The following is a 15180-nucleotide window of genomic DNA, read 5'->3' as shown; positions in this document are numbered from 1 at the left end:
TGATGGGATGTGGGTGTGGCCTCTCAGATTGATGGGATGTGGGCGAGGCCTCTCTCAGATTGATGGGATGTGGGTGTGGCCTCTCTCAGATTGATGGGATGTGGGTGTGGCCTCTCTCAGATTGATGGGATGTGGGTGTGGCCTCTCAGATTGATGGGATGTGGGCGAGGCCTCTCTCAGATTGATGGGATGTGGGTGTGGCCTCTCTCAGATTGATGGGATGTGGGCGAGGCCTCTCTCAGATTGATGGGATGTGGGTGTGGCCTCTCTCAGATTGATGGGATGTGGGTGTGGCCTCTCTCTGATTGATGGGATGTGGGCGAGGCCTCTCTCAGATTGATGGGATGTGGGCGAGGCCTATCTCTGATTGATGGGATGTGGGTGTGGCCTCTCTCTGATTGATGGGACGTGGATGTGGGCGAGGCCTCCCTCTGATTGACGGGACGGGTCTGATCGGTTAGTTGTCTCTGACTGACGGTCTGCTTGTCTCTCTCCAGCCACGTTCTGGATTAATCCTCAGTTTAAGATGGAGCTGCGGGAGGAGGACGATGACTCTGAGCACCAGGAATCGGGTTGTAGCTTCCTCATCGCCCTGATGCAGAAGAATCGCCGCCGGCTCCGCCAGGTCGGACAGGACATGGAGACTATTGGCTTCGCCATCTACGAGGTTTGCTCCCTCTCTGCGGGTCTCGGGGGGTACACTCCTCCCCACAAGATCCCCCACCTCTAGCCTGCCCTCCCTTTGAGGTGACCCCACCCTCCGACCCACACGGGAGGCTCGGTCGCGCGGCGGGACGGAACGGAGGCCAAGTGGGGGTGCTGGGGTTGGTGTGGTGTTGGGTACCGAGTAGGCAGGCCATTCGGCCTGCGGGGCCGCTCCTTGCCTGATTCTCTCTCTGCTTCTCCACAGGTACCCCCAGAGGTAAGAACCTCCCTGCCGCAGAAACCCTCCCTCAGGTGACAGGGGACCCCCGAACCGGGTGCATGGTCTGCTGTGTGAGGGATTATTTTGAATGCACACAGGTCGGAGCTAAGGAAGGGGGCGCTATTACAAAGGGTGGGGACAGTGTGGGGGCAGTATTTTGTGTGGTTGTGAAAGGGGCGGGGTTTCTGAAAGAGGGTTGGGGCAGAGATCTGAGTGGTTGCAAAAGGGGAGGGGCTGCTGAAAAGTGGGTGGGGTTACCAGGAAAAGCAAGGAACAGCAAGGGGGTTGGGGTTACAGCAAAGGGTAGGGAGTAGGGATGAGGTGAGGGGGGGAGGAGTGAGGGGGTAGAATAGGTTGAGGGTGTGGGGCGGGCTTATGGTGACGGGTTGGGATGGAGGGGGGAGCTGTGGCGTAGAGGTGTGGTTCCGGAAGGGAGTGGTTGACGAGTGGGCGGAGCTGTGGGTAGGCGGGGTTACGGCAAGGGAGTGGTTGACGAGTGGGCGGAGCTGTGGGTAGGCGTGGTTACGGCAAGGGAGTGGTTGACGAGTGGGCGGAGCTGTGGGTAGGCGTGGTTATGGCAAGGGAGTGGTTGACGAGTGGGCGGAGCTGTGGGTAGGCGTGGTTACGGCAAGGGAGTGGTTGACGAGTGGGCGGAGCTGTGGGTAGGCGGGGTTACGGCAAGGGAGTGGTTGACGAGTGGGCGGAGCTGTGGGTAGGCGGGGTTACGGCAAGTGGGTGGTTGACGAGTGGGCGGAGCTGTGGGTAGGCGGGGTTACGGCAAGGGAGTGGTTGACGAGTGGGCGGAGCTGTGGGTAGGCGTGGTTACGGCAAGGGAGTGGTTGACGAGTGGGCGGAGCTGTGGGTAGGCGTGGTTACGGCAAGTGGGTGGTTGACGAGTGGGCGGAGCTGTGGGTAGGCGGGGTTACGGCAAGGGAGTGGTTGACGAGTGGGCGGAGCTGTGGGTAGGCGGGGTTACGGCAAGGGAGTGGTTGACGAGTGGGCGGGGCTGTGGGTAGGCGGGGTTACGGCAAGTGGGTGGTTGACGAGTGGGCGGAGCTGTGGGTAGGCGTGGTTACGGCAAGGGAGTGGTTGACGAGTGGGCGGAGCTGTGGGTAGGCGTGGTTACGGCAAGTGGGTGGTTGACGAGTGGGCGGAGCTGTGGGTAGGCGTGGTTACGGCAAGGGAGTGGTTAACGAGTGGGCGGAGCTGTGGGTAGGCGTGGTTACGGCAAGGGAGTGGTTAACGAGTGGGCGGAGCTGTGGGTAGGCGTGGTTACGGCAAGGGAGTGGTTAACGAGTGGGCGGAGCTGTCGGTAGGCGTGGTTACGGCAAGTGGTTGGGGACAGAAGTGAGAGGGTGGAGTTAAGAACGGCTGCAGTTGGGACCCAGGGATAGGAATGGAGGCGGAGTTACCATGGGTGAGTAGCCATGACAACAGTTATGCCACTGGGGTGTGGTCTGTGCAGGTGGGCGGAGTTTGGGGAGGCTCCGTGAGATTGGCGGCTGAGGGGGCGTGGCTTCCACGACTGGGCGGGGCGAAGACGAGGAGGCAGGGTCACAGAGGTGGGCCTGACCACAACTGGGGTCTGAGTTAATGCGAGGCCGGAGTGGCTACAGTGGAGGGAGTGGTTGACGAGTGGCGCTGTGACAATTGAAGCTGATCTCTTGTTTCTCTCCCCACGGTCGCTGACTGACCTGTTGAGTGCTGCCTTCCCGCTCGGGATTCCCGCTTCCCGCTCTCCCCACCCCTGACCGCAGCTCTCGCTGTGTTCCAGTACGCCGGGCGGTCGGCCGTTCACCTGAAGCGCGACTTCTTCCTGACGCACGGGTCGCGCGCCCGCTCAGAGCTCTTCATCAACCTCCGGGAGGTGAGCAGCCGCTTCCGCCTGCCGCCGGGAGAGTACATCATCGTCCCGTCCACCTTCGAACCCAACAAGGAGGGTGACTTCTGCCTGAGGGTCTTTTCCGAGAAGCAAGCCCATTCTGAGTAAGTGACCACAGCATGTCCCCAGCTCCTTGGCAACTCTACAGGTCCAAAACGAACCAAATCCCGGGGTTCTATTCACCAAATACCCGGATCCCCATCATCACCAAACACCCGGGTCCCCATCATCACCAAACACCCGGGTCCCCATCATCACCAAATACCCAGGTCCCCATCATCATCAGATACCCAGATCCCCATCATCACCAAACACCCGGGTCCCCATCATCACCAAATACCCGGGTCCCCATCATCACCAAATACCCGGATCCCCATCATCACCAAATACCCAGATCCCCATCATCACCAAATACCCAGATCCCCATCATCACCAAACACCCGGGTCCCCATCATCACCAAATACCCGGGTACCCATCATCACCAAATACCCGGATCCCCATCATCACCAAATACCCGGGTCCCCATCATCACCAAATACCCGGATCCCCATCATCACCAAATACCCAGATCCCCATCATCACCAAATACCCGGATCCCCATCATCACCAAACACCCGGGTCCCCATCATCACCAAATACCCGGGTACCCATCATCACCAAATACCCAGATCCCCATCATCACCAAATACCCAGATCCCCATCATCACCAAATACCCGGGTCCCCATCATCACCAAATACCCAGATCCCCATCATCACCAAATACCCGGGTCCCCATCATCACCAAATACCCGGGTCCCCATCATCACCAAATACCCGGGTCCCCATCATCACCAAATACCCGGGTCCCCATCATCACCAAATACCCGGGTCCCCATCATCACCAAATACCCGGGTCCCCAGTCACCAAATACCCGGGACCCCAGTCACCAAATACCCGGATCCCCATCATCACAAAATACCCGGGTCCCCATCATCACCAAATACCCGGGTCCCCATCATCACCAAATACCCGGGTCCCCATCATCACCAAATACCCGGGTCCCCATCATCACCAAATACCCGGATCCCCATCATCACAAAATACCCGGGTCCCCATCATCACCAAATACCCGGGTCCCCATCATCACCAAATACCCGGGTCCCCATCATCACCAAATACCCGGGTCCCCATCATCACCAAATACCTGGGTCCCCATCATTACCAAATACCTGGGTCCCCAGTCACCAAATACCCGGGACCCCAGTCACCAAATACCCGGATCCCCATCATCACAAAATACCCGGGTCCCCATCATCACCAAATACCCGGGTCCCCATCATCACCAAATACCCGGGTCCCCATAATCACCAAATACCCGGGTCCCCATCATCACCAAATACCCAGGTCCCCAGTCACCAAATACCCGGATCCCCATCATCACAAAATACCCGGGTCCCCATCATCACCAAATACCCGAGTCCCCATCATCACCAAATACCCGGGTCCCCATAATCACCAAATACCCGGGTCCCCATCATCACCAAATACCCAGATCCCCATCATCACCAAACACCCGGGTCCCCATCATCACCAAATACCCGGGTACCCATCATCACCAAATACCCGGATCCCCATCATCACCAAATACCCGGGTCCCCATCATCACCAAATACCCGGATCCCCATCATCACCAAATACCCAGATCCCCATCATCACCAAATACCCGGATCCCCATCATCACCAAACACCCGGGTCCCCATCATCACCAAATACCCGGGTACCCATCATCACCAAATACCCAGATCCCCATCATCACCAAATACCCAGATCCCCATCATCACCAAATACCCGGGTCCCCATCATCACCAAATACCCAGATCCCCATCATCACCAAATACCCGGGTCCCCATCATCACCAAATACCCGGGTCCCCATCATCACCAAATACCCGGGTCCCCATCATCACCAAATACCCGGGTCCCCATCATCACCAAATACCCGGGTCCCCATCATCACCAAATACCCGGGTCCCCATCATCACCAAATACCCGGGTCCCCATCATCACCAAATACCCGGATCCCCATCATCACAAAATACCCGGGTCCCCATCATCACCAAATACCCGGGTCCCCATCATCACCAAATACCCGGGTCCCCATCATCACCAAATACCCGGGTCCCCATCATCACCAAATACCCGGGTCCCCATCATCACCAAATACCTGGGTCCCCATCATTACCAAATACCCGGGTCCCCAGTCACCAAATACCCGGGACCCCAGTCACCAAATACCCGGATCCCCATCATCACAAAATACCCGGGTCCCCATCATCACCAAATACCCGGGTCCCCATCATCACCAAATACCCGGGTCCCCATAATCACCAAATACCCGGGTCCCCATCATCACCAAATACCCAGGTCCCCAGTCACCAAATACCCGGATCCCCATCATCACAAAATACCCGGGTCCCCATCATCACCAAATACCCGAGTCCCCATCATCACCAAATACCCGGGTCCCCATAATCACCAAATACCCGGGTCCCCATCATCACCAAATACCCAGATCTCCATCATCACCAAATACCCAGATCCCCATTATCACCAAATACCCGGGTACCCATAATCACCAAATACCCAGATCCCCATCATCACCAAATACCCGGGTACCCATAATCACCAAATACCTGGATCCCCATCATCACCAAACACCCAGGTCCCCATCATCACCAAATACCCGGGTCCCCATCATCACCAAATACCCGGGTCCCCATCATCACCAAATACCCGGATCCCCATCATCACCAAATACCCGGATCCCCATCATCACCAAATACCCGGGTCCCCATCATCACCAAATACCCGGGTCCCCATCATCACCAAATACCCGGGTCCCCATCATCACCAAATACCCGGGTCCCCATAATCACCAAATACCCGGGTCCCCAGTCACCAAATACCCGGGTCCCCATTATCACCAAATACCCGGGTCCCCATCATCACCAAATACCCGGATCCCCATCATCACCAAATACCCGGGTCCCCATCATCACCAAATACCCAGGTCCCCAGTCACCAAATACCCGGGTCCCCATCATCACCAAATACCCGGGTCCCCATCATCACCAAATACCCGGGTCCCCATCATCACCAAATACCCGGGTCCCCATCATCACCATATACCCGGGTCCCCATCATCACCAAATACCCGGGTCCCCAGTCACCAAATACCCAGGTCCCCATCATCACCAAATACCCCGGTCCCCATCATCACCAAATACCCGGATCCCCATCATCACCAAATACCCGGGTCCCCATCATCACCAAATACCCGGATCCCCATCATCACCAAATACCCGGGTCCCCATCATCACCAAATACCCGGATCCCCATCATCACCAAATACCCGGGTCCCCATCATCACCAAATACCCGGATCCCCATCATCACCAAATACCCAGGTCCCCATCATCACCAAATACCCGGATCCCCATCATCACCAAATACCCGGGTCCCCATCATCACCAAATACCCGGGTCCCCAGTCACCAAATACCCGGGTCCCCAGTCACCAAATACCCGGGTCCCCATCATCACCAAATACCCGGGTCCCCATCATCACCAAATACCCGGGTCCCCATCATCACCAAATACCCGGGTCCCCATCATCACCAAATACCCAGGTCCCCAGTCACCAAATACCCGGGTCCCCATCATCACCAAATACCCCGGTCCCCATCATCACCAAATACCCGGATCCCCATCATCACCAAATACCCGGGTCCCCATCATCACCAAATACCCAGGTCCCCAGTCACCAAATACCCAGGTCCCCAGTCACCAAATACCCAGGTCCCCAGTCACCAAATACCCAGGTCCCCATCATCACCAAATACCCGGGTCCCCATCATCACCAAATACCCGGGTCCCCAACATCACCAAATACCCGGGTCCCCATCATCACCAAATACCCGGGTCCCCATCATCACCAAATACCCAGGTCCCCAGTCACCAAATACCCGGGTCCCCATCATCACCAAATACCCCGGTCCCCATCATCACCAAATACCCGGATCCCCATCATCACCAAATACCCGGGTCCCCATCATCACCAAATACCCGGGTCCCCATCATCACCAAATACCCGGGTCCCCATCATCACCAAATACCCGGGTCCCCATCATCACCAAATACCTGGGTCCCCATCATTACCAAATACCTGGGTCCCCAGTCACCAAATACCCGGGACCCCATCATCACCAAATACCCGGATCCCCATCATCACCAAATACCCGGGTCCCCATCATCACCAAATACCCGGATCCCCATCATCACCAAATACCCGGGTCCCCATCATCACCAAATACCCGGATCCCCATCATCACCAAATACCCGGGTCCCCATCATCACCAAATACCCAGGTCCCCAGTCACCAAATACCCAGGTCCCCAGTCACCAAATACCCGGGTCCCCATCATCACCAAATACCCGGGTCCCCATCATCACCAAATACCCGGGTCCCCATCATCACCAAATACCCGGGTCCCCATCATCACCAAATACCCAGATCCCCATCATCACCAAATACCCGGGTCCCCATCATCACCAAATACCCGGGTCCCCATCATCACCAAATACCCGGGTCCCCATCATCACCAAATACCCGGATCCCCATCATCACCAAATACCCGGGTCCCCATCATCACCAAATACCCAGGTCCCCAGTCACCAAATACCCGGGTCCCCATCATCACCAAATACCCGGGTCCCCATCATCACCAAATACCCGGGTCCCCATCATCACCAAATACCCGGGTCCCCATCATCACCAAATACCCGGGTCCCCATCATCACCAAATACCCAGATCCCCATCATCACCAAATACCCGGGTCCCCATCATCACCAAATACCCAGGTCCCCAGTCACCAAATCCCTGGGATCTCAGTCACCAATTCCCCAAGTTCCTACTCAACCCTGCCCCCTCAACCCTTCCTTCTTCTAACCCTCCCCAAGCACCACTCCTCAATCTGTCCTCAAACCCCTCCTCAACCTCTCAACCCCCCTTAACCCCTCCCCAATCCCTTTCCTTAACCCTTCTCCCTCAACACGCACTCCTCAATCCCTCTCTCAACATCTCCCTCCCTACCCTCCTCACCTCCTCCCTCCCTCAACCCCTCATCCTCCCCCTAACCTTCTCCCTCCTCAATCCCTCCCTCACCCCTCCATCTCTCAACACCTTTCTCCTTCAACCCCATCCTCCCCCTCTCCCTCCCTGCCCATTTCTCTCCTCCTTCCCTCCTCCTCCTCTCTCCACTCTCTTCTCCCTCCCGCTCCTTGCCCATTGCCCCAGCCTGCCCGCGGGTTCCCGGGAGTCCTGTTTCTCAGGGATATGTTGGCGGACCTGTGCGGTGAGGTGGGCGGGGTGAGAGGGAGATGGTCACCGAGTTCCCCGTGCCTCCCTACCACGAGGACACCTCGAGAAGTTGGAACCTCAGAAGGGAGGTGTCCAACATTGCCCAGGGCACACAGTCAAGATTTTAGGGGCAGCTTCTTACCGAGATTCCCAGGTAGTACGTTGCCTTCCGGGTGCTGGGGTCTGGGACATCTTGGACTGAGTCCTCAGCATCCTTAAGAGAGAGGGTGAGCAGCCAGAGGTCACAGTCCACGTCGGTACCAATGGCGTGGGTAGGACGAGTGAGGGGGTTCGTCGTTGGGTGCTAAGTTAAAAGGACCGGACCCCCAGGGTTGTGATCTCAGGACTGCTACCCGTGCCATGTGCTTGTGAGGCCAAAACTAGGAAGATTATGCAGTCTAATACTTGGCTAAGGAGTTGGTGTAGGAGGGAGGGCACAAGATTTTTGAAACCTGTCGAATGGTGAAAGACTGTGATAGAGAGGACATGGAGAGGATGTTTCCTATAGCGGGAGAGTCAAAGATCAGAGGGCTCAGTGTCAGAACGGAGTTGAGGAGGAATTTCCTTAGCCGGAGGGTGGTGAATCTGTGGAATTTGTTGCTACAGGGGGCTGTGGAGGCCCAGTCGTTGGGTATATTTAAAGCGCAGGTTGATAGATCCATGATTGGTCAGGACGCAAGGGGATGGGGGAAGAAGGCAGCAGGTTGGGAGCTGAGAGGGAAAATGGATCAGCCGTGATGAAATGGAGGGGTAGGCTGGATGGGCCAAATGGCCTAATTCTGCTCTGAAATGTTAAGGTTTTCCGAGCAGTTCACAAGCCCATGAACGCAGCTCACCAATTTTTGCTCTTGTTCCGCACCACTTATTTAATGTTTTTAGAAGCATATTTCTCAAAGTGGCGATGGTTTTTCCGTCATCGCGCATCGGCCTGTACTGAAAGCAACACACTTGCCGATAACATGTCGGTGACACTGAACTGGATTCTGATCCCATTCCCCTTGAATCTTGCAGGGAGCTGGACGATAAGATCAGTGCCAAGCTGGAGGAGGAGGTGAGGCGCTTGCTGGGGTGGGGGCTGGCCTGTCACTCTGGGTCCTGCAAGGGGAAGGGGGTGCTTGGTCACCGGCTGGACGTTCCCTGCCCCCTGGCCGTCAGTGGGGCCTGTAGGCGCTGCTGGCCCTCTCCCCGACCCGCGGCAAAGTCCGTTCAGTTTACAGTGAGCGGGCCACTTCTCGGCGAGGTGCGAAGCCGGGTGCGAGGCGGTGGGTGAGCCGCGGAGCTCGGTGAGGGACGAGTGAGCCGGGGGTCCTGTACCCCGCTCCCGTTGCAAGGAGGTTATCTCCTCGGCTCCCTCCGACGGCCGGTTCCCGGTCCCTCCTCACTTCCAGCTTCTGCACCTTCTCCCTAAATGCTGTAACGAGAAGTCCCGGGTGCTGAGGGGCCTTCACGCTGGAAGCTGCCCTCCAGAGACACTGCCTTTCGAGGAGCCCTCGAGGGCGGGGAAGGCCCATGATGTACGCTCGAGAAGCCGCCCCTCTCCAGTGGTTGGCTGGTTTTAATTTAAATTTATTTTATTTCGAGGTGCCATGTGGAGCAGGGCCCAATCCCAAAATGGGCCTGTTCTGATCACGGGGCAATCTACAACGATCGGTCTTTGGGCTGTGAGGTGGAGGGGGGGGAACGGACCGCGCGCTCCACGGCGGAGGTGGGCGCACGGAGGGCCCCGGGGTCGAACTCCGAGCTCTGAGGCCCCCACGTCACGCTGGGCCCGGTTCGGGAGCAGGGCAGTGTCCGGTTCGCAGTTAACGCCACGGACCCCCTTTCCTCCCGCAGGTGGAGGTCCCCGAGCACGAGATTGACGAGAGGTTCAAGAACCTGTTCCGGCAGTTGGCCGGGGAGGTGAGTACAAGGGTCGGGGGGGTCACAGGTCAGGGGTCTGTAATGGGTCGGAGTGGATGGTTCAGAGAGTGAGCCATTCCCTGTACTTACACGTATCTAACATTCTCTCAAACACCCCTATCCAACCCTGGCAGCTCATTCCACACGCCCACCACTCTCTGTGTGAGAAAAACTTGCCCCTCACATCTCCTTTGGACGTACCCCCCTCACCCTCTGGTACTGGGCGTCTCTGCCTGGTCTCCCATCGACAGCCCGTCGTACGTCTCCCGTCCGTGTACTTATCCAAAAACCTCCCTTAAACGTCGAACCCACCCCCTCGTTCCTCACTCTCGCCAGCCTCCGAGCAAGGAAGTTCCTCTTCGACCTCTCACCTTTCACCCTTAACCCACGACCTCTGGTTGCGGCCCCACCCAACCTCAGTGGAAAAAGCCTGCTTGCGTTTACCCCATCTATACCCCTCATCATTTTGTACACCTCTGTCAAATCTCCCCTCATTCTCCTACGCTCCAGGGAATAAAGTCCTCACCCATTCAACCTGTCCCTGTAACGCTGGCCCTCCAGACCTCATAAATCTCTGTACTCTTCCAGTCCGATGGAAATCTTTCCGGCACATTCCCCAGCTCTGTCTCAAAGAGTGGGGTGGGGGGGGGGGGGGCTCATAGATCACAGTACAGTCCAGTACAGCACAGGCCCGTCGGCCCATCTACAACAGAACAGTACAGCACAGGCCAAGGCCCTTCGGCCCACAGTGTTGTACTGAACCAATTAAACAGATAATCAAATGGCCAACCAAACTAATCTCTTCTGCCTGTACAATGGCTGTATCCTTCCATTTCCCTCCCATTCATACTCTATTTAAACATCTCTTCAAAACCCCTGCTCCTACAACTGCTCAGGCAGAATATTCCACACACCCAAAACTGTTTAAAAAACAACATGCCCCTCACATCCCCCTTCACTTGAAATAAAGTCCTCTGGTATTTGACATTTCAACCCTGGGGGGAGGGGGGGGGGAAGATACCGGTTGTCTAACTCAGCCCGTCGTGACTGAATAAAGTTCCAGTAGATCTCTCCGCAGCTTTTCAACACAATGCCTCCACACCAAATGTTTCCTTTACCACCCTGTCAGCTTGTGTGGCCTCTTTCAGGGAGCAATTGATTGGACCCCAAGATCTCCCTGTACGTGCCAGACGGCCACCGCCCCACGTTGTCAATCCTTGCCCCTTACATCTTGTTGTTTCTTACCTCACCTTGCCTCAAGTGCACGTCTTCCCTTATGGGATGGTTTAACCCTGGGGCAACAGCTACTGGCTTTCACTGCTCATCTGTGCTTCTCTTAAACTCCTGCACCCTGTCCGGGAACGTCACGGGAGACCCCAAACCAATCCTGAACTGTTACATCTCCACTCTCTGTCCCAGAACGTCACGGGAGACCCCAATCAAACCTCGCACCATCACATCTCCACTCTCTGTCCCAGAACGTCACGGGAGACCCCCAACCCAATCCTGAATTGTCACATCTCCACTCTCTGTCCCAGAACATCACGGCAGACCCCAACCCAATCCTGAACTGTCACATCTCCACTTTCTGTCCCAGAACGTCACGGGAGACCCCAATCAAACCCCACTCCATCACATCTCCGCCCTCTATCCGGGAACGTCATGGGAGACCCCAACCCAATCCTGAACTGTTACATCTCCACTCTCTGTCCCAGAACGTCACGGGAGACCCCAAACCAATCCTGAACTGTTACATCTCCACTCTCTGTCCCAGAACGTCACGGGAGACCCCCAACCCAATCCTGAACTGTTACATCTCCACTCTCTGTCCCAGAACGTCACAGGAGACCCCAATCAAACCTCGCACCATCACATCTCCACTCTCTGTCCCAGAACGTCACGGGAGACCCCCAACCCAATCCTGAATTGTCACATCTCCACTCTCTGTCACAGAACGTCACGGCAGACCCCAATCAAACCCCGCACCATCACATCTCCGCCCTCTATCCGGGAACGTCATGGGAGACCCCAAACCAATCCTGAACTGTTACATCTCCACTCTCTGTCCCAGAACGTCACGGGAGACCCCAATCAAACCTCGCACCATCACATCTCCACTCTCTGTCCCAGAACGTCACGGGAGACCCCCAACCCAATCCTGAATTGTCACATCTCCACTCTCTGTCCCAGAACATCACGGCAGACCCCAACCCAATCCTGAACTGTCACATCTCCACTTTCTGTCCCAGAACGTCATGGCAGACCCCAATCAAACCCCGCACCATCACATCTCCGCCCTCTATCCGGGAACGTCATGGGAGACCCCAACCCAATCCTGAACTGTCACATCTCCACTCTCTGTCCCAGAACGTCACGGGAGACCCCAAACCAATCCTGAATTGTCACATCTCCACTCTCTGTCCCAGAACGTCACGGGAGACCCCAACACAATTCCGAACAATCACATTTCCAGACAGGTCACATGGAGAGATATAGGCCAAGTTTTGTTAAGCAAAAGATTCTTGGATTCGTCTCGATGGGCCAGGAAAACACAAGCTCCAATTATCTGCTCCGATCTACTAATCTGTGTTTGTTAGGACATTAGCATTGCTTGCTGAGATGACCACAGGCCCCTCTCACTGCAGAACACCTCCCTCGCGAGCCACGGCGCCAGGCCCGTTGGCTCTACCCCCACACCCCCCGAGCGTACCACCGACATGAAACACTGCAGTAAGGGGGCAATACAACGTGCCATCACAAACCACCCAATCACGTCTCGCCACTCTCGAAGAGACCCACCCCTCAGCCTCCTCGTGATGAATCCCCATTCGTATCTGCAGCCGGTTCTGTCACGTTTAAGGCCACGGTGGTGAAAACATTTGATGAACCCCTTACACTGCAGGGCAGTGCTCAGTCACAGTGGTTTGAATGAGGAGAGAGGGGTAGGGAGGGTTACCGAGGCGCACGGGACCCAGGCAGCTGGAGACTCGGCCAGAAATAGTGGAGCAATGGGAGATGTAACTGGGGAAAAGCAGAGATCTCTGAGGGGGTTACAAAGACAGGGAGGAGTGTAGGGGCTGGAGGGGGTTACAGAGACAGGGAGGGGTGTAGGGACTGGAGGGGGTTACACAGACAGGGAGGGGTGTAGGGGCCGGAGGGGGTTATGGAGACGGAGGGGCATAGGGACTGGAGGGGTTTACGGAGACAGGGAGGGGTGTAGGGAGTGGAGGGGGTTACAGAGACAGGGAGGGGTGTAGGGGCTAGAGGGGTTACAGAGTCAGGGAGGGGTGTAGGGGCCGGAGGGGGTTACAGAGACAGGGAGGGGTGTAGGGGCTGGAGTGGGTTACAGAGATAGGGAGGGGTGTAGCGGCTGGAGGGGGTTACAGAGACAGGGAGGGGTGTAGGGGCCGGAGGGGGTTACGGAGACAGGGAGGGGTGTAGGGAGTGGAGGGGGTTACAGAGACAGGGAGGGGTGTAGGGGCTAGAGGGGGTTACAGAGACAGGGAGGGGTGTAGGGGCTAGAGTGGGTTACAGAGACAGGGAGGGGTGTAGGGACTGGAGGGGGTTACAGAGACGAGGAGGGGTGTAGGGACTGGTGGGGGTTACAGAGACAGGGAGGGGTGTAGGGACTGGTGGAGGTTACTGAGACTGGGAGGGGTGTAAGGATTGGAGGGGGTTACAGAGACAGGGAGGGGTGTAGGGGCTGGAGGGGGTTACAGAGACAGGGAGGGGTGTAGGGACTGGAGGGGGTTACACAGACAGGGAGGGGTGTAGGGGCTAGAGGGGGTTACAAAGATAGGGAGGGGTGTAGGGGCTGGAGGGGGTTACAGAGACAGGGAGGGGTATAGGGACTGGAGGGGTTACAGAGTCAGGGAGGGGTGTAGGGGCCAGAGGGGGTTACAGAGACAGGGAGGGGTGTAGGGACTGGAGGGGTTACAGAGACAGGGAGGGGTGTAGGGGCTGGAGGGGGTTACAGAGACAGGGAGGGGTGTAGGGGCTGGAGGGGGTTACAGAGACAAGGAGGGGTGTAGGGGCTGGAGGGGGTTACAGAGATAGGGAGGGGTGTAGGGGCTGGAGGGGGTTACAGAGACAGGGAGGGGTGTAGGGGCTGGAGGGGTTACAGAGACAGGGAGGGGTATAGGGGCTGGAGGGAGTTACAGAGACAGGGAGGGGTGTCGGGACGAGAGGGGTTACAGAGACAGGGAGGGGTGTCGGGACGAGAGGGGTTACAGAGACAGGGAGGGGTGTCGGGACAAGAGGGGTTACAGAGACAGGGAGGGGTGTAGCTGTGGTTACAGTTACTGACGGGATTATTTCCTCTCCCACAGGATATGCAGGTCTCGGTGACGGAGCTTCAGACCATCCTCAATCGTGTGGTGGGAAAACGTAAGAATTGCTTCCCCTCCCCCTCAACCCTCTCCACACCTCCCCTCCTCCACTCCTCCTTCCCCCCATCCCGTCCTTCCCAACTCCCTCCTCCCCTCTCACTACCCCTCCCTACTCCACCCACCTGCACCCTCCCCTCCCCCACACCCCTCTCTCAACCCCCCCGTCCCTCTTTCCACTTTCCCTTCTCCACACCTCCCCTGCCCCTTCCTCCAGTCCCCTCTCTCTCCCCTGCCCCTTCCTCCACCCCCCTCTCTCTACCCCTCCCCTTCTTCCTCTCTCTACTTCCTTCTCCACCCCTCCCCCACTGCCTGCCTGCTCTTCACTCCTACCCCTCCCCTCAGCACTGCCCCCTCTCTCCCACGTTCACCCCTGCTCTGCCTCAGTCTCTCTGTTTGCCCCCCCCCCCCAGACCAGGACCTGAAGACATCGGGTTTCAGCGTGGATGCCTGTCGCTCCATGGTGAACCTCATGGACGTATCCTTGTGTGGCCCCCCCACCCCCATGTCCTGCGTCACGCCCTGGCCCCCAACGGCGGGGCCACTCAGTCCGGACGTGAAGCCTGTGGGAGCCAGAACCGTCATCTGTGGAGGGGAGGCAATAATTCCCCGTGTAGAAAGTTGGGGGTTGGGGAGAGAGTTAACTCCAGATGTGAGGGGTGCGGGCGGGGTATTAATTCCAGATGTGCC

At 57.1% G+C, this 15180-nt stretch overlaps 1 protein-coding gene across 4 annotated transcripts in view; it reads left to right on the top strand.

Moving 5' to 3' along the window:
- LOC132384086 (calpain-1 catalytic subunit-like) overlaps nucleotides 1-15180 on the top strand; it is a 108060-nt gene that overhangs the window by 90241 nt on the left and 2639 nt on the right. For all 4 annotated transcript variants that reach the window (XM_059955418.1, XM_059955416.1, XM_059955419.1 and 1 more), the window contains 7 exons: nucleotides 498-667; nucleotides 911-922; nucleotides 2700-2911; nucleotides 9218-9257; nucleotides 10040-10105; nucleotides 14434-14491; nucleotides 14904-14968. In XM_059955418.1, the coding sequence (XP_059811401.1) occupies nucleotides 498-667; nucleotides 911-922; nucleotides 2700-2911; nucleotides 9218-9257; nucleotides 10040-10105; nucleotides 14434-14491; nucleotides 14904-14968 (623 nt within the window). The remainder of the gene's footprint in view (nucleotides 1-497; nucleotides 668-910; nucleotides 923-2699; nucleotides 2912-9217; nucleotides 9258-10039; nucleotides 10106-14433; nucleotides 14492-14903; nucleotides 14969-15180) is intronic.

The sequence above is a fragment of the Hypanus sabinus genome, chromosome 31 (genome assembly GCF_030144855.1).
Source record: "Hypanus sabinus isolate sHypSab1 chromosome 31, sHypSab1.hap1, whole genome shotgun sequence".
Taxonomy (NCBI): domain Eukaryota; kingdom Metazoa; phylum Chordata; class Chondrichthyes; order Myliobatiformes; family Dasyatidae; genus Hypanus; species Hypanus sabinus.
The sequence above is the reverse complement of the archived record's forward strand: the minus strand, read 5'-3'. Positions and strand labels throughout refer to the sequence as shown.